This window comes from Phodopus roborovskii, unplaced genomic scaffold (genome assembly GCF_943737965.1).
Source record: "Phodopus roborovskii unplaced genomic scaffold, PHOROB, whole genome shotgun sequence".
Lineage (NCBI taxonomy): Eukaryota > Metazoa > Chordata > Mammalia > Rodentia > Cricetidae > Phodopus > Phodopus roborovskii.
In genome coordinates this window covers 8,923,614-8,942,885 of record NW_026126611.1, presented here as the reverse complement: position 1 = coordinate 8,942,885, position 19,272 = coordinate 8,923,614, and the positions used below count along the sequence as shown (strand labels likewise).

General features: G+C 42.1%; 1 protein-coding gene across 1 annotated transcript in view; it reads right to left on the bottom strand.

Annotated features, from left to right (window-relative positions):
- Positions 1-12,048, bottom strand: part of Nox3 (NADPH oxidase 3) — a 57,583-nt gene extending 45,535 nt beyond the window's left edge. The window contains exons 1-5 of the mRNA XM_051206033.1: positions 12,001-12,048; positions 11,326-11,421; positions 11,103-11,213; positions 9,783-9,867; positions 116-261 (exon numbers count right to left, since the gene is read on the bottom strand). Coding sequence (XP_051061990.1) covers positions 116-261; positions 9,783-9,867; positions 11,103-11,213; positions 11,326-11,421; positions 12,001-12,048 — 486 coding nt within the window. The remainder of the gene's footprint in view (positions 1-115; positions 262-9,782; positions 9,868-11,102; positions 11,214-11,325; positions 11,422-12,000) is intronic.
- Between the last annotated feature and the right edge of the window lie 7,224 nt (positions 12,049-19,272).

The window sequence follows — 19,272 nt, the reverse complement described above, 5'->3', positions numbered from 1 at the left end:
GCACAAACCTCTTTTATCTAGCTCTTTTATGTAAAGCTTTTGAGATCTATTACTCTTGGTATAGGGATGGGAATGATTCTGCAGAAACGAGCCTGCCAAACATGTAAGAACTCACCATATACAAGGTGCGGACTGGATTGAGGTAGCTCTCATTTGGGGCATCGCCAAGTTTGGAAAGTGCAGCCAGCAGTCCGCCAGCATCCTTGGCCTGACCCAGGTGGTAACGCTCCATGTTGAACCAGTGCGCGACAATATGGATCACTGAGGATGAAGAGACATCAGATATAGGCTATGTCAAACTCATCCCTTTATGCTCTTCCAAAACACCACGCTGCTACCCTAAGTTTCTCTGTTCTGGTTTAGGCAATCAGTAAGGAAAAGTGATTTATTTGTACTTCTTTCCCTGTGTCTTGGATGGAGTAGGGCATGTGGCAGTATGGCTTACAACATATATTTTGATTATATTAAGAAATAAAGCGATCTCAATTCACCTTGATTTAAATACATAATCATTTTGGAAGTAACGTTAAGTCATGATATTGAGACATGGTAATTGTACTGGCTAGTTTTATGTCAACTTGACATAGAGGAGGAGTCTCAGTTGAGAAAACGCCTCCATTAGATTGGGCTATGATCCAATAGGGTATTTTCTTAATTAGTGATTTCTGTGAGAGGGCCTACCCTATTGTGAATAGAGTCACCTCTGGGATGGTGGTCCTGGGTTATGTAAGAAAGCAGGCTGAGCAAAGCCATTGGTAGCAAGCCAGTAAGCAGCATCTCTCCACGGCCTCTGCATCAGCTCCTAACTCAAGATTCTTGTCCTATTTGAGGTCCTGCACTGACTTCCTTCAGTGATGGAGACAGACCCTTTCCTCCCCAACTTGCTTTTTTGGTTATGGTATGTCGTCATAGTACAATAGGGTCGCTAAGAAGACAGTTACAGAGACAATACAATTCTTAAGGAAAAATGGTAGTACTGATGGGTATAGGAATACAAAGCTTCCTGAAGAAGTAAAAAAGAATTTTCCCAGAGTAGTATGCATCACACACAGAAATATATGTTTATTTGACATATAGGTTGATACCAGGGAGATAGTCTCTTTTGCACTTTTCCCAGACATATTTCCTGTTCTTCTCTTCATATATTTTAATATGTAATGGGAGGTGTCATTCTGTAAATATGGTTCTCTTATTGGTTAATGAATAAAGCACTGCTGGCCAATAGGAAAGCAAGGTAGGCGGGACTAAGAGACAAGGAGAAGTAGAAGCGGGGAGATTCACGAGGGAGGATGAAGAGAACAGCTGTCCCGATCCTCTCTCGGGTAAGATAAGGCCACGAGGAAACACTTAGATTAATAGAAACGGGTTAATATTTAAGACAGAGCTAGCCAGTAAGAAATGCGAGTAACAGGCCAACAGAATAATGTCCAATACAGCGTCTCTGTGAGATATTGGGGCTGGCGCGGCGGCTGAGGGACGAGGCCAGCGGGGGAAAAACTGCTCGTAACAAAATGGCGCCCAACATGGACCGGAGAACTTTCACTTAAAACTGGACAAAAGCTTACAAGGGGGTTTTAGAAACAAGAGAACAGAGACAAGCAAGGCTTCTTGGCAGCAGCATTTTTCTCGGTTGGGCTCTGTTTGGCTGGAGACAAGCAGTGACTTGCGCAGCTCCTTTAAGGGAGGTTTCCTGGCACAGCATAAGCGGCAAAAAACCGGCTCCAAGAAGCTGCTAACCATTCAATGGTGTGTGTGAGCAGCTGGAGATGGTCGCTGGGCATGGTGACGCACGCCTTTAATTCCAGCACTCGGGAGGCAGAGGCAGGCGGATCTCTGTAATTTTAAAGTAAACCTGGTTTATGGAATGAATGCCAGGGCAGCCGAAGTTACACAAAGGAACCCTGTCTCAAAAAATAAATAAAATAAAAGTAGATGAAATAGAGTAACAACAACAACAAAACAACCCACGTAAAGATGGAAAGCACAAAAAGATTCTGGATACTATATACACTGGTGTTTAAATTGGTCAGTTGCTAAGGAAGTTCCCTTGATTATGAATGCTGCAAAATTATTCCAATTTACATATTTAAAACATGCTTTGATTTCAAAATTTAAGTCTAAGGACAAGTTACTGGGGAAAAGAATTTCTATTTTTGTTTCCATAAAAAATAAATAAATAAATAAAAAGCTGTGGATTTCTTCCAGGCCGGTGGGGAAAAACATGTTTGTAACATATATGTGTATATGTACATACATATATGCACTTATACATCTACACACACACACACACACACACACACACACACACACACACACACACACACGATTCTCACAGAATTTAAATGAGCCAGTATTTGTGGAACCAAACATATTCTATCTGTGCGGTTAGGTAAAGTGTGCTGTCTAATTCTAAGACTTAATGATGTTTATATTCTAGGTAAAGAGGACAAGTTCAAGTACGGTCTGGCTTGAAGATTCTGCACCCATGTTGTTCTCTCCTAGCTTGGGAACTCTGTTGGGAAGCCAGCAGCCAGCATCATCTCCATGGAGACGAAGGTGGGTGACCAGTTGACACACACCCTTGTGATCAGACTCAAGTGTGAATGCAGGATTCATTATGCAGGAGATAGTTATTTTCCCACTTTTATAATTTCTGGGTCTGCAACGGGAGGCAGCTGAGACAGCTACTAAGTCTACACACTTTGTGGGTGTGCTACAGTATCCTCCGTGGTTGTCTCCTGTGACTGGAGGTGGGCAGAATGAAGGGACATGAAAACTAAGCAGCTGCTGGCAGTCCTGGGGATGGGGAGAAAGCCCCATGGGCAAAGGGCTTGCCATGTGAACACGAGGACTTGAGGTCTGACCCTAGCACCTGTATAAGGAGAGCCAGGCACAGCAGTGCAGGTTTATGGCTGGGGGAGGCAGAAGCTGAAACTTGAAACTGCTGGGCTAGCCACTCTATCCAAGAAATACGGTGAACCCAGGCTCATGGCGAGTGTCTGTCTCAAAAAATAAGGTGGAAAACCACTGAGGAAGCCACCCAATGCCAACTTCAGGCCAACACATGGGCACGGGTGTGAATGCACACACACAAGACTCCTCAGAATACCGCTGCTACTTCGGCACCTGTGGTAATAGCCATGCAACTATTTGGAAAGCGCCATCGTCTATTTAGCAGAGTTTTCTTTTCTGTTTGTTGCCTGAGCTCCTGCTGTCAAAATCAGCTCCTTTTCCAAATGGCAAAGCTCTCTCTAGTCACGCTTTAAGACTCAACTCAAAAGTTGTTTTGTATACAGGTTTTTCAGTTGGGCACACACGCGTACATGCATGGGCGTATGCAGGATGTTTTGTTTACAGCTTCTCAGTAAGTACCGTTCTGAACGTTTATTTATGTTGGCATGTCTCCAAAGGACTTTGACTCGCCGAGACTTGTCCTTCCTTGCAACCTCAGCTTGACACACTGCTTAGCATCCGTGCATGTTTCATAATTACTTGCTAAATGACATAGAGATTATGGAAAGACAGGGGTCAGGAAATCAACTGAGTATACCCTGATTGGAGATGTGTATCTACTGCTGTGTATTTCTGGTGTACTTTTCTTTAGGCAGGCTTTAAGTTGGAAGTTAGGTCAGGCACACTTGTGCAGCTCCCCAAAGAAAAGGAAAGCATGTGACAGTGTTTCTTTAGCTCTCATCTTTATTATGAGTTCAGTGAGGTTTACATCCAATAGACAATGTATTTTCTCCTTAGATACTGTAATGGTCTATATGTAGTTTGTCCCCACTAAGGTTCAAATGGTAATACTGATATGGCAATGTCAAGGAGTGACAAGACCATTAAGAGCTGGTCCCAAAGGGAGGCCATCACTGGCCCTTCCTGTGCTCTGGCTTCAGGTGTCACAATGGTCTTTCTCTCTCTGTATGGTTCGGACACAATTCTTTCTTCCCTGATGCAGTATGGCCCCGGGCCATTTGAAAGAAGTCATACCACATTGTTTAGTATTTCCACGTCATAAACAAGTCCATTTTCTTTATAAAATAACCAGTATCAGGTGTTTCCATAAAGGAATGGAAATTACCAATACCCAGACTCTGTCACTGTATGCGGCCCTGTCTGTAAAGGGGTCTCTTGCTCAGCCCAGGAATGCAAGAAGACACAGGCTCACCCAGCACCAACCTTCTCCACCGTGGTGCAGGTGAAATGGGAACTGCTTGCTAAATTCAGCACAGATCACCCAGTTTCTAAACTTCTGACAATGGAGATAATTTTTAAAGTCAGGTTGTATTTCTCATAGCTAACCTCTACGGAATGTTTACTGCATACCAGATGCTGTCGACAATGCTGCTGGCATGTCACCTGATTTGGTTTGCAGGCATGAAGCCCCATTTTACAGATTAATATTCAAAGGACAATGGCGGAGGTTGAGCAAAAAAAACCTGCTGATGTGACCTCAAGGCCAGTCTTTGGACATACACAGGCTCTATTCTTTATTTTGACTAACTTCGCTATGTATTCTGAATAGTCCCTCCTGCGGACTTAGATCAAACTCTGATGGTCTTACTTGGGGGCTGAAGTGTGGCAAAGCTTTAGGACCCTGTGTCTAAAGCTAAGGGCTGGTGTCTGAGGTCATCACCGCAGTTATCCGAAGCGTTTGCTTCCATTGTATTCCTCTCTTCACTCACTTCTTTGCCCATTGCTTTCTTTCTTCTCCTTCTGTGGAGACAGGTACTGGGGGCATCCCCATTGCACAGGATTGGAAACTGATTTTCGTGTTGTATTATGGGACTTTCCGGAAGAAACCATTTTTCTAATATTCCTCTCTCTTGTAATGAGTTGTCGATCACAATCTGTTTCCTATTAGGTTGGTTTCCACTTGAGTATTAAACTAAAGTATGTGTTTAGGGCATGTAGCTACTGATTCAAATCTATTGCTATGTGTCTTCTATTTGAGCTGAAGACATGAATGAAGTAGACAAAGAAACCCAAGACACCTCTCAAGAGATGACCTCTAAGGGACTATGCTAGAAGTATATTGCACATATTTTTCATGTACTTTAAAGTTTCTATATTAAAATGTTTCTTTGCTTCTGCCTTCTCCATCTTGGTTTGGTTTTACAAAGGAGATTAAATTTCTAATACCTTAGTTATCTCAGGGACCCTCGGGACAAAAACCACCGGAGCCCATTTTGATTGTGTAAACATTTAATTTTCCCCTTAGAGTTGATTTAGGCTGAAAACTAGAAATGTATCAATGAGTGGTTAAACTCAGGACTGCTGGGGCCTGAAGGTAACAGGAAAGGCATTGCCTCTGTTCCCTTTCAGACAATGAAACCATTGTGGTCTGGCAACAGTTATTTCTGAAATGGGTTTACAATGCTAATGTAGACTGATCTTTCTCCTTCACAGTCATTGAGATTGGGTGTTAGTCTCTATCAGAAAGAATACTGAAATGGATGCTTTTCAATTACCTAATTTACCTCTACCTCAATTTTCTCAACTGTCAAATGGATAGATTGGACAAAAAGTAGCCATACTTTCACATGGCATCTTAGCTCTCTTCTGTCATGTGATGCCTGTATATTTCTCTGAAGCTTACTGAAAAGGCTTTTCACTTAAAAAAGGATCTATGGATGTGAAATCCACATGTGAATTTGTTTCCAGAACTCCACAGTGAATGGTTTAAATGGGAGAATCCAATACCACTGACATAAAATGAGCTCCTTGTGTGCCCCTGTGGAGTCCCCATGGTGTACCCTACAGTGTACCGGCGAGAGCTCAAGATCACTCTTTCAGTCACCCACTCAAATGTACTAGGCTCTTAATGAGTCTTCCTGCAGTTTGAGTTTTCTTACCCAAGTACTTTTCAAGATACCAGCTATCTTGGCAATGCTGCCATTTACATCCTTCTTTTCCATCTTAGTTTTCCCCCTGAAGATCAAAAGCGATATAATTGAGGGTAATCTTGGAATGGGGTCAGTTCTCATACCCTTCTGTCTGCCTGTCAGAGGTAACAGTGGCTCTGGAGTTAGTCACCCCTTAATTAAGGCTGGCATGGAAACCTAGGCGAGAATCTCCCTCATGCTTCTGAAGCCACAATCTGTCTGACTTGCCAATGCTGGGTCTGATAGAGAACCGATCCATTTCTGGCACGCTGTGAGCTGTGTGTTTGTAAATCACATTAAAACCTAGGAGGCAGGACTCCAAGTGGAGCCTTGTTGGTTCTCTGAGTCCTTCTAGTGGCAGTGGTGAATTAGTTGGTGGCAATTTGTTAGAGGTCAGATCCGGAGGTGTTTGTGCCTTTGGGGCCATCTCTAACCTGGGAGCTCCAAATCATTATTTTCTCAGTACCTTTATTCTGTAGCCTCTCTTCCCAACCTGCCCCTGCTCTGTTTATTGATGTTTGTGAACTAATTTTAGCAACTCATCAGGAGTTGCACTCAGGGTAATTTTACACCCCTGAAACCTGGCAGACACAAGCTGCAGAATTTGCGGAAAGAGCTGCGTAGGTCACAATTTACAACCTCCGTTGATGGAAACCCAGGCTCCAAGGTACTGCTTTTCAATTGGAAGGGTCTGTAAGGTCTGCCATGGAGCAGGGAATCCAGAAAGATCTACATTAATAAGAACGCAAAGGCTGTGCAACTATGATTTTTATACCAGTGGGCTTAAGGTCCCTGAATACGATTTATTCATGGTTGGAAGGGTCCCTGCTTATCACAGACAGGCAAGCAGGAAGACAGGAAGAAACAGCTCCTGCCACTGCCTTTTCCATGATGCCCTTGATTAGAGATAGCATTGTTTTACCTCTTCCCTCCTCTCCCTAGCCTACATCCACCAGTCTCTAATTACATCCTTTAATGATCCGACCAATTAGAGCCTGCAGTTCAACTTCTAGGGGAACGGATGAGAAATTAGAGGTTGGCATGCACACTTCTCTGTGGATGCATTTCTTCCAAGGTTACACACCTCTATTAAGCCGGTTGGCTATCTGAAAAGCAGCATAATGGGCGAGGCTAATAAAATAAGCTCAGGGACACTGCCGCTGCTCCCCCGTGAATAGAGCAGAAGGACAGATGAGAAAAGCAAAGTATAGCTATGAAACTGGGAGCTTAGCATTTTTTCCCCTCTAAAAGCACAGTTGCTAGCCACATTTCTTACTTAATGTGAAATGCAGTAATTGCTTTGTCAAGGACTGGATGAGGGAAAGAATTTTCTTTCCGCTATCCTGCCTTTGTTGAGCTAGAAACCACAGCAGCGGAGCTGGTTGCCATGGAATACTGGATGAAGGTACTTTGCTTGGAGATACAGCTCTGACCCTGCTGGGGTGAGCCCCAGGAGATATTCAGGAACAGAGCAGAGCAGCAGGAGTTCAAGAGAAGTGGGTTGGAAAGAATACTAATGCCCTTTGGAGATTTTTGAGGGGAAGAGGGAGAAAGAACATCCTGGTTTTTTTTTTTTTTCCTCTTTGCAGCAGAGTGTGAATTTATAATCGTGAATGATTAGTATGGTTCTGAATCCATTCATCCTCCAACTCTGCTTCATCCGCCCAGAGCTGGGGTATTCGTGTCTCTTAATTTTTCCTACCAACTCCTCCATCCTCCCTTGCATGGGTCTAGATGCAACTCACCCCGGTTAGATCAAATCAGGTGCAGTCTTGTTACGTTAGTGACCAGAACTGCTTAAATGCAAGAGATGCTCCATGCCTCAGATGCTCTCAGACACAGAACTGTTGTTACTCTTGTGTAGGGAGTGTGGCACGTAGGTGGAGTATGGCGTCCAGGATGAATAGGCAGACAGTGGGTCCTTGGTATGGTAGTGTCTTACTCAGGGAGGACCATGGAGGCAAGGGGATTTTAGCTGAGCAAAGGCATGCAGGACTCTGGAGAGTACCCCAGGGAAAAAGGCCATGAGGGTGTGGCAAATCAGCTGTGGAGTCCATCTGCCACGCTCCAGGGCTTGGACTTGACCTTATTTATTTGCAATTACAGCAAAAGTAAATGAAGGACCTTGTATCCTTCAGTTTCCCGAGCAGGTTTACTCTACATATCTCACTGAGGTACAGAAATTATAATGCTATTGCTGCTCTCCGAATTCCAGAGAGTTCTGGAGACCAACTCTGAGCTCACACAGCCAGCTACAGAGGGGCCAGGAAAAAGCAGTTGGTTGCTTGATCCTGGGCAAACACTAAATTCCACACCAGCCTGGAACAGCGCTGATCACAGGGGTTTCAAATGCTTATAAACACAATCGGTGTATACTGCCTATGCATTTATACTATTGACATGTGAGTACAAAGGTTTAAGAAGAAAGCCATTCCAACTCATGTTTTCATGTAGCCTTTATGTCCTTTGCTGATGAATTTTGATGTTGACCCCCTTTATATTCTTACAACTTTCTTAAGTCTTTAAGCTATGCATAGAAACAAGATCCCTCTTGCCTCTTCACTGTGTCCAATCTCTCTTAAAGCAAAAATAAGGAATTTTGAAGATTCCTAGAGTTCCTTCCAGACTCCTGGCCTGTGCCTGGAAGCCACCCACTGTGGGGAGCTTGGTGCCCTCTGGGGGAAACTTATTCTGATTTTGGATAGTTCCAATGTGTGGATATGACTTCTACTTCCACACTGGTGTCTATTTACTGGCATTGTCACTCATCTTCAAGGGCTCTTAAGTACACAGGTGAATTCTGCAGTGTTGCAGGCCTTGAGACACCAGCCTTGTCCCTAACCCTCTAACTACTAGCTATTTCTTGATATTTTCTTCCACTAATTTCCTCACAAACCACAAAGAGCCTCTGGAAAGCAGATCTTGAGTTGGGTTGATCTGGCGTTTAAGACAATCAATGGGGAGAATCCTCTCCACATGTCTCACTGCACACCCAAAGTTGTGTTAATTGGCACTCGGGCACCGTCTGTCATGTCTTGTTGCTTAATTAAATTCACATTTGTTTTGAGTGTTCCTTCTACTCTGCTATTTTTTTTTATGCATGAGAGAATAAAAACAAATGAGGAAAACATTTTATAGTTAAATTAGTTTGAGAGACAGAGTTCTGAATCATAACTCTTTATCGTTCCGATGGCCATTTATTCCAATGTCTTTGTTTCCCAGCAAAACCACAAGTCACTTGATTACTGCCTCCCCTTTCATTTTTAATTCCTCATGGGTGTCTAACATAGATACTAATTTCTACTTAAATGAAAAGTGAAACAGTAACATACGACCGTACACCCTGTATTTTCATGATCCTTTTATGTTCATTAACTCAATACTATTCATAGCATAGTTCACATGGCCTTCATTTTTTCCTCCTCCCCTCTTTTTCTGCCTCTACTGTCAGAGCTAAGAGTAAGGGGTCTTCACCACTCAAAGGCAAACACTACCCTATCTGTATCTAACATTTGTTACATGGCAGTAGCCAATTTCCCGTTGTATGAGTGAGATTCTGGATAGAAGTCGATTTTAGTTCTGGATTATACGAACAGCAAAATGCCCATTTAAAAAGGTGTCTATCCTTGCATTACAAACAAGCCACTTATTCTCAAACAAAAGGAAATCTCACTAACGTTCCTTTGATAATTGAGGCGTTATTATAGAAAAACTCATTTGAGTATAGATTAGAATAAAGTCGAAGTTTCATTTGGTCAGATAAAGGGTGAAAGTTTTTTTTTTTTTTTTTTTTTTTTTTTGGTTTGTTTTAATCTAGAGGCAAGATTGGGAGAGATTAAAACAAGACCTAGGGAGACATTAGACAGTCCCAAACCCATTAGACAATTAGTAAGCTCTTACCTGCACTGACAGCTATCCCATAGGCAATGAGTTTGTGGAACTTGAGGTTTTTGTCTAGTTGCCTTCCCCATGGTCCTCTGCAGCACTGAAATATCAAAATAAAAAAATGAGTTGGGGGCGTGGACATAGCGCTGCTAACATGCTAAGAGACCTAAGAGGTTAAGATTCAGGCTCAACGGACCCCTACGTTGCTTTAGGTGGGAACACAGGACTTAAAATGTAGTGGCACTTGATCACGGTAAAACAAGAGATTTTTAGCTGTTTTTCTTGAATTTCAGTTCAATCCAAATGCTGTAATTCTTAGATCTCTGGCTATAACTCAAAGCTCTTAAATAAACCTTGTAGCCATAACAAGTCAGCTTGTTAATACAGAACACAGAAGCAATAACTGCCACCCCTACCCATGTGTTTTGAGTGACCTGTACACTATTTTTAATTATGTAAAGAAAATCACTCTACATCTATGACTAATATAATTCCACAATGAGGTGTTCCTTCTGAGAAAGGTGACCGACGATCTTACTTTTCTGCATGTTGCTTTCATTAACAGAGGAAAGCAGGTAATTAGCATTTGAAATAAATATAATTAGCAAAGGTGTTAGCACTGATCAGTTAACATAACCAGATTCAATCTGGGTCCTATGACTGTGGTTATGCTGGGAACTCTGGTGTTTCCTAGGGAATGCCTGCCTCAATATTTTATTTATCTACCTTCAGTCAGAAATACTTGTGGTTCAAACCGTCATAACCCTTACATCTCCATATGGGAAAGGGTTGAATGGTGAGTCAGTGTCAAGGCAAAAGCCAGAGTCAAATTGGATGCACCGACTTTCAGTTTTAAATAGTGTAAACACAAATTACTGGGAATTTCATAGGAAAGTACATGTTTCCCAATCACACTTGTGTGTGTGTGTGTGTGTGAAGTATGTATGGTTGTGAACATGGGGTATGCATATCGAGTATGGGTGCATGTGTATATGTATGTGTGCACATGCATCTCCATGTGTTTAGTTCAAAGCTGGAGAACACTATGTTGACCTATCTATCACTGGCTGCTTTATTCCCTTGAGATAAGGGCCCTTATTGAGCTTAGAGTTAGGTTGGTGGACAGTTAGTCCCAGGTGATCCTTCTGCCTCTGCCTCACAACAGTTTTGGTGTTGCAGACACACACTCATACTCTCTGAGTTTTTACATGGATCCTTGGGATTTGAACTCAGGTCCTAAGGCTTGCATAACTCATAAGTGCCGGGCTGTCTCTCCAGCTTTCATGTGAGCAAGAAACAACAACTGGGCTTACTGAAAATATTTTAGTGACTTACCATACTTGTTCCTCTCACCAGTGAAATGAAATTTCGACAGACAGGTAACAGGATTAGCATGCAGTTAAAATTCAGACACACTGCAGATGCTCGGGCCCAGGCCAATGTAGACTGTCCGTAAGTTAGAGACATAAAGGAGAGACAGTGAAAACACAGAAGCCTGGAGAACTAGAACACACTTTCTTTTCTGAAACAATAGCAGATTGTCACGAAGTCTACTTACACCCAGAATAACTCGTGTATAAAAGTAAGCCTCCTCTTCAGCATACCAACAGAACGTGTCAATAAATAGATAGAAATTTACTGCCAGCCATGAGAGCTAGGATGTGATGAAAGGAGACATGGTCAATGCAGTTCTCCACCATTCCCCACTCCGGATGGCTTGGGGTTCTTTGTCTTTTCAAATGAAGTGGAGAGCTTGTCAGCATTCATCAGAGTCGCTCCATACATCTGTTTCTTACAGGTTAGATTTTTAGCAGTGATTACAAATAAGAAGAAATGACTAATTTTGTTAAACATGGGGTCAACTCCATAGTGTTTGCTGACAAGCACAGACTCTCCGCAGGGATTTACCATAGTGAGAAGAGGCAGACATCATCGCTAAAGCACTCTAGAAAAAAATGACAACTCCACAGGCTAATTCAAAAACTTAATTTGCTAGAGAGATACACCTCTACATCATGCAAAACAAACTACTTGACTTGAACACTTAAGAATGAACTGAACTGGAAAGCAACTTTGCATGGTCCTATAAGGATAAATTAGCTATGGTCAATGAATGTTTGCCAACAGGTTTTTAGTCTCCTATCTGGGCTGTGTTTCCAGACCTCAACTGTTTCAGAAATGTCACCCCAAGAATGAATGGCACTCAAAGACAACAAACAGGAATGATACTCACAACCACGGCGGCAGACACGCTCTCATTCACTGTCCAGCACACTGTCATGGTACTTGGCTTCCCACCGACACGTTTTCCCTCCCTGTGTATCTGAGTGTGTGTTGTGTGCTTAACACGGGGCCCTCTTCCAGATTGTCTCATCCTTCTGTCTTGGAGCACCTGTTGGGAGCAGCTCTCAAGGAATTTGTAATTAGGGACTTAGTGCCAAGAACACATCACCAAGCTGACATGCTTCATAACCTGGGTCAATACAAGTCTCTGTCTAATGATTCCCTTCTTCAAAGCATTCAGAGGAAAAGGAACTCGTTTCCCTAAATTGTCTTCGTGCCCATGCCCCATTCATCTTCTCCATGATTACAGCAGGATGGCAATAAGTCTGTGTGCAAAGCTGAGAGGTAATCTAATTTATGAAGGCTGCTGGGCATAGCAAAGAATTTCCACCCAACATTCCCCCATATTCCTTAAGTCTTTTCTCCTCTCCCGCTCTTTCCAAAAGCCCTGTGTAGAAGGCTAGAGAAGGAGAGTTAAGTCAATAGGGACTGAGCCAGTTTTCAGAATATCGTGAAAAAGATTCTGAAATTTCCAGATAGGAAAACTCCTGTAAGCTTAAGAAATGTGATTATAGCCGGGGAGTGCTGGTGCATGCCTTTGATCCCAGCATTAGGAAGGCAGAGGCAGGAGGCTCTCTGTGAGTTTGAAGCCAGCCTGATCTACAGAGTGAGTTCCAGGACAGGTTCCAAAGCTACACAGAGAAACCCTGTCTCGAAAAAACCAAAAAGGAAAATAATAGGTGTTGATGAGAGCATAGAGTACACTCCTTTTTGTGTGCTTGTGTGCGTGCGTGTGCACATGTATGTAAGTGTGAGTATATGCACATGTGATTCTCACCGATGAGCCAAGGGCGTTATGCTGACCCTGCCCCCTGGCAACTGGCAGGGTATGCACATCGGCATTCAGGTGGATACTTAGACAGCTCAGAGGGCCCTGTGTTGCATGACTGTGTAAGGACTCTGTACGCATGTGCAAGCTTCCCTTTTTAAGTGAGCGCCTCCTGCCTGATCGTCCCTTATTCTCCTCTTCCTCTGCTTCCCCTTCTTCTTCCTCCTTCCCCTTCTCTCTCTTCCATCTCTGTTCCTCAGTTAGCCAACACTACCCCTCCAATAAACTCCACGTGGGTTTGCTGAATTTCATGGATCGTGTTTCATTGCTGACAGCCAAGGATGAAGAAAAACAATACCACCAAGTAAAGCCTGTCACTCTCTGACTTTTATGTAAGGCTTGGTTATTAAATAAGGTGACTGTGATCTTAAGACAAAGGTTTCTTAGTGGTATAGTTTTCTGGCTAGTTCTGGCCTAGACATTTTCATTGAAAATTTTTTAGGTAGGGAGCTGGAGAGATGGCCTAACAGTCAAGAGCAGTTGCTGCTCTTCCAGAGGACCCAGGTTCAATTCCCAGTGCCCCTATGGTGGCTCACAGTTATCTGTAACTCCGTTTCTAGGGGATCAGACACCCTCTTCTGGCTTCTCAGGGCATCAGGCATACAAGTGGTACACACACATACACTCGGGTAAAACACACATACAGATAAATGAAAATTAAATCAAAAAATCTTTTAAGTACTTAAATGGGATCTTTGAATCATTTGAAGAATTGCCCGTGTGTGTTTTCATAGGGTCCATATGTTCAATTGTGTTGAACGAAAATTTTGAAAATTCAAAACCTAGTAAGAGTAATAGCTGTGGACCTCTGTTGACTTGCATTTGCTTAGGCAATTAGTTAAGAACTTTTGTGTATTTATTGTCCAGTTAACTCACACACTGACTCTAAGAGGAAATGACAAGCATTGCACACAACTGTAGGGAGAAGGCCAATGAAGGAAGTCACTGAAGGAATATCGAGATGACTCCAGTTCTCTTTTTTAGCATTTTTATTTTCAACCATCACCACATGAAATACTAATACATGGATTCGAGTATCAGAACACCACTACAGAGATACAAACAACATTCCTACAAATTAGGCATATTTAAGTTATAGGAAGCCATTTAACTGATCAATTACAAGCAAATAAATGGTTAGTTGTGATCAGGCATGCTGTTTCTCCAATATAATAATTGAAAACTAAATAAATACTTCTGCTGTGTTATTCACTATTTTATTATACACTTTGTAATGTTTTGAAATAGTGAGGTTTGCTGTAGTGTTAATGTCCCTCCCCCATACTCTTTGGAACTTGGATTTTCAGTGACACAGAGTTGAAAGGCAAGGCCTCCACGAAGGTATCGAGAAAGCCAGTGATCAGTGACTGAATAAATTCCATAAGTCAATAGGCCAATGTCAAGTTGCTAAAAGGACACACTCAGTTCCACTTTGTGCTTTCTCTCTCTTTCCTTCTCTATTATGGAATGATGAGGCAAAATCCTAGCCTCTATATTTATAACTATTTACAGTGTAAACATAGATTTTTTATATAGACTTGTGGTGAAGGAGAGAGCTTGTCATGTTAGAATAGTTAGCTAATTCCTAATAGGTAGTAGAACTAGCAACTTTGTACTGAACATTAACACCTTGCCTGTTAATATTTCTTCATGTGTAAACCCAGACATCTCTGCCATTAATTTCTCATATACCAGAACAATTTCTCTGTACTAAGTCAGCCCAGAACCAGGTATACAGCCAGAACCATCCCATGACCCAGGGCCTGATGAAACTGTTCAGACCATCAGATCTTAGCCTGGCGTAGCTGTTCGAGGGGCCTTGCCCTGTGTGAAATCTGCAGTAAAGGTCCTGGCCTATATTTTATTCCTTGCTCCTTTTGCCTTCTGAACATATGCTTTGCTGCCTGTTCCCCCAGGTGGCCCCCTCATATTGGGGGATTGTAAATAGAAATCTATCTCTTTCTTTTGCTTTTTTGGATGTGTCAGTAAAACAATTATCAAATTCACTTCTCAGAAAAAAAGTTGAAATTTTAAAAGAATTTGTGTGTGTGTTGTGTGTGTGTGTGTGTGTGTGTGTGTGTGTGTATGCACATGCATGTGTAGAGATACATAGAGGCATTGGTGTTTTGGGTGCCATTTGCGTGACATCAGAATGTAAGTTAGGATCTTCAGTTGCTTCTTCAATAATGAGCAAAGTGAGTGTAAAGATTGTAGCATCTTAGGGCTGGAGAGATGGCTTTGTGGTTAAGGGCACTTACTATTCTTGTAAAAGGTCTAGGTTAAATTCCAAGCACCTACATGGTGACTCATCACCACCTGTAACTCCAGTTTCAGGGGATCTGAAATATCTTCTGGTCTGTTTAGGTTCTTGTCTGGACATGATGCATAAACACGCAGAGGCAAACACATATACAAACAACAACAAACTCTAAAAAAAAAAAAAAACCTTAAAACCCTATAAGATCTTCATATGCATCTTTAAGCCAATAATCTTCCATGATTAAATGGTTTGTTATTTTTGGAATGTTTAGGATTTACATATTTTAGAGACCTTACTCAGTTAGACTGTGAATGCTAATTCAGAAGGAATACATACAAGATTTTATATTATCTTCAGTTTCAGATTCAGTGAATACAAGAGTTGGAGATTTTTAGCCTTCTGTGCTCTTTATACAATATTACAGTTAAGATACATAATAACATTGATGGTTGGAACACAGCTGGTATGTATGTAAGTATATATGTATATATCTTGTCATATAAGCTTTGGATCTCAAATGTTTCCTAAAGGCCACAAATGAAAGGTTGAGTTGAAGAGTCCTGGATGTTCATTATTCAGTTTACGCTGCACTAGGCTTTGAACGCTGGGCCTTGTTGGCACTAGACAAGCGTTCTATTGACCAAGCAGCCCTGACAGTTCTTCTAAAATGGAAGATGCAGTGTTTACAAAGGTAGATTAATTGCTTTTATATCTGAATGCAAGCTCTGTATTAGCCATGCTATGCCCCCAGGATTAATTTAATCCATTGTGTTTTAGCTCTTTTCAGTCATTTAGCTGGTCAGGTAACAAGAACAAAGAAGCTCTTTGATCCTCAAGGGCAGAACTGATCACCTGGTAGTTCTTGCCGCGTGCTAAAATCCAGATTCCCCACAGATACAGCCTAAAAAATAGCATTGCCAGGTGGTCTTCTAAGAGTTAAACATCTTCTAGCCTTGTTCTCAATGCGCATGTCAGCATCTAAATATTGAGATGTAAAGAAATGGAAAACTTAAAAAAAAATAAAAAAGCAAACATATTCAATCCCCGATCCTTACACATTTATTTCAAGGAGCATTTATTGGTGGAAATTATGAAATTGTTTTGCATAAATCATGTTTTGGATAAATTCTGCTTCCAAAGGAAAAGAAAAGTAGGCTAGAGGAAGATGTTTTACAAGGGTATGTACTAACATGTCATTGTTTTTAAAATAAAGAGTAATTAACGCATAATAACCCAACGTTTGCCAAATTGGGTGTGTTGCATTTTAATCTCAGAAAGCACGAAATTCTCTTACTATAATTTTTAAGTGGCTTGTGTCACCAGTTTAGTTCACCGTTCTAAGTGCAAGGTTCCTTCCTTCACCCGTGTCCTAACTCTTTCCTTCATCCCATGGTCACAATTCTAAATGGAACGGTGTGCTGAGATCACCGCACTGGTGTGCGGTCTGGCTTTCTGGCAGTACAGATGGAGAGGTGGCAGGCGCCTGCGCAAGAACTAAAGCTTCAAACTGAAGCATCCTGGTTGGTCAGCGATCACACCTGGGGCCTACTGAAAGCCTCTCTGGGTTTTTTTTTTTTTTGGAGGGGGGCAGAGCATTTCAGCTTTAGTGGGGCCCCGAGTTCTCATCTTCATCTTTGCACATTTGCAAAGTTTTGTCTCTAAAGCCATTCTTGAAGTTGCTTGGGAGAGACCTGCTGTGAAGTTTCCCGAAGTTGCCAGCACGCAGGACTACAGAGTTACTAATCTATCATTTCTTGCTCTAAACTAAGCGTCTCGGTTTGAACCACTTGGCTGAGAAATCTGGTTAAGGGTAGGACTCACCTCTTTCATCTTGCCATGCCCAGGACACATCAGACACCACTTAGTGTTAAATAATACATACAGAAGCACATTTGTTTCTCTGCTTAACACATGAGAGGGCTCCCTACAAATCCCCACACAGACACAGTGACAGGAAATTTCTGGCAGCCAGCGGCTTTCATTAAAGTTTCAGAATGGAAGGCAAGTCTGCCTAGGCAGCTGAATGATTGGACTTCTGAGTTCGGGAAAATGTAAAGTTGAAGAAGACTGGTCTAGAAATCCCTCCTTTGCACACCCAGGCTGTGAATCTTTCAAAAGTCAAAGTGGATGCCAGAATTCCATAGATTTCATTTTTTTTTCAAGATGAACATTCATATTTGAACATATTTCAAGCCAGATGGTTTACAGTTCATGTATTTGTTGGCGTTTTCCTGCCACAACAACTAAATATTGAAGACACATATTTGTGATGAGGAAGGCACTTCCAACCATCCTGCCCTGCTGCTCTTCCATGTGCCCTGCTCACTCATCCCTGGCCTCCCTCTATAGTGTGCTGCCCCCAGAGAAGCTCCTTCGGGCCCAACAATGAATTACACCCCCGTTGCCTTAATAGATGGAGGAGAAGAGGGGCAACCCAAAGCAGCACCCCCCCCCCCAAGACATATTTCTTACAACAGCTATGAATGTTCTGGTAGCAAATAAGAAAGCAAATGAACATCTATTGAAATATTCTGTTTTCACCATTCATTTAGACAAGCTAGGACGTTTACTTTTAATCCTAGTGCTTTCTAAGTGAGCCTGCCAAACCGTGAGGGCTGTTTGATCTGGGGTTTAGAAAAGGACAGGGGATTCAAACAAAGGTTATTTTATCTTTAAATCATCAAGTGTGAAAATACCAGCTGTAGAAAGCACTGTGTACTTGTACTACAGGACGCTGGTGTCACTCACCAGGCTGGCTAGGACCTGTCTTCCAGGATGAATGTATTCATTTCCCCTTTGTCATCACAGGTACAGTACAGTTTGTTATTATTCTACCTGACTCTCAGGATTTGCATTATTAGAATTTAAAGGCACCTTCTGTTGACAAAGATCCATTAGGAGGCAGCATGAAAGCAAACACTTTTTAAAAATAGGAGAGAAATGTGCAAGTATCATTAGAACTGTCATCCCACAGCAAAGGACATCTATACAGGAAAATAATAATAATTTTTTTTTGAGACAGTATTTCTCCGTGAAACAATCCTGGCTGTCCTAAAACTAGCTCTGCAGGCCAGGCTGTCCTCGAACTCACAGAGATCTGCCTGCTTCTGCCTCCAGAGTGCTGGGATTAAAGGCGTGTGCCACCACTGCCCAGTTTAGTGGTATACAGAGCTCATACTTTAAATGAAAATTGCCTAGAATCATCATTTGGAAGAATTAAGGGAGGCCCCAGAGGTGATTTAGTGCTAGAGAAGTCAATGCACTAAGCTGGTGTTGCATTCTGTGTTTCCCCCATTGTATTATTTCCAGCACTCTAGAGCATACAGGGATGAGACAATGGGCAAAAACAAACAAACAAACAAACAAAAAAAAAAACTATGCATATCCTAGACAATGGAGCCTGAGAAGTATCATAGGAAAGTTGGTACTAGTTTTCCAAAATCCCAGAGAAGAGGTATTTTGGAAGGCCTTTCAGATCTGTGACAGTGAAAACAGGTCACAGTTGAGTTATGTGCCCATTGTGCCCGCCCCCTGGTCCCCGGTGTCCTGCCTGGCCGTGATGTTTTAAAAACAGACACACAGGTGCCTGCTGACAACACCTCCTGTACTTTCTGCTTTGACTGGCGGGCCAAGATCTTATGAAGTCCTGTCTGATTAACTTCAGCCAATAAAAAAAAAAAAAAAAAAAAAAAAAAAAAAAGATGTATTCGGAATAACAGGACCACCAGCTATGCTTCAGTCCTCTGGAAAGACAGGATCAGTCACCAGCAGCTACTCTACTAGCCTTCTCTTTAGGGAGAGTGTAAGTTTAATGTCAAATTTTGAATAGTTCTATCTTAAATGTGAATTTCCCAGAGGGAGGAACATGATTTTGTAGGACGATTGACCCAAAGAAATGCTGGTCTCCCTGATAGATAATTTAAAATGGATTTTTTCCCCCTCCACCTCTATGTTTTAAACAATTCTTTCGGCCAAGAGTAAAAAGTATCGACATTGTACAAGATCAAGTTATAGTGCGTTCGGGCAATGGGCTCCTAGAAGTATGTTGACACTTGGGTATATAAAGACTCATT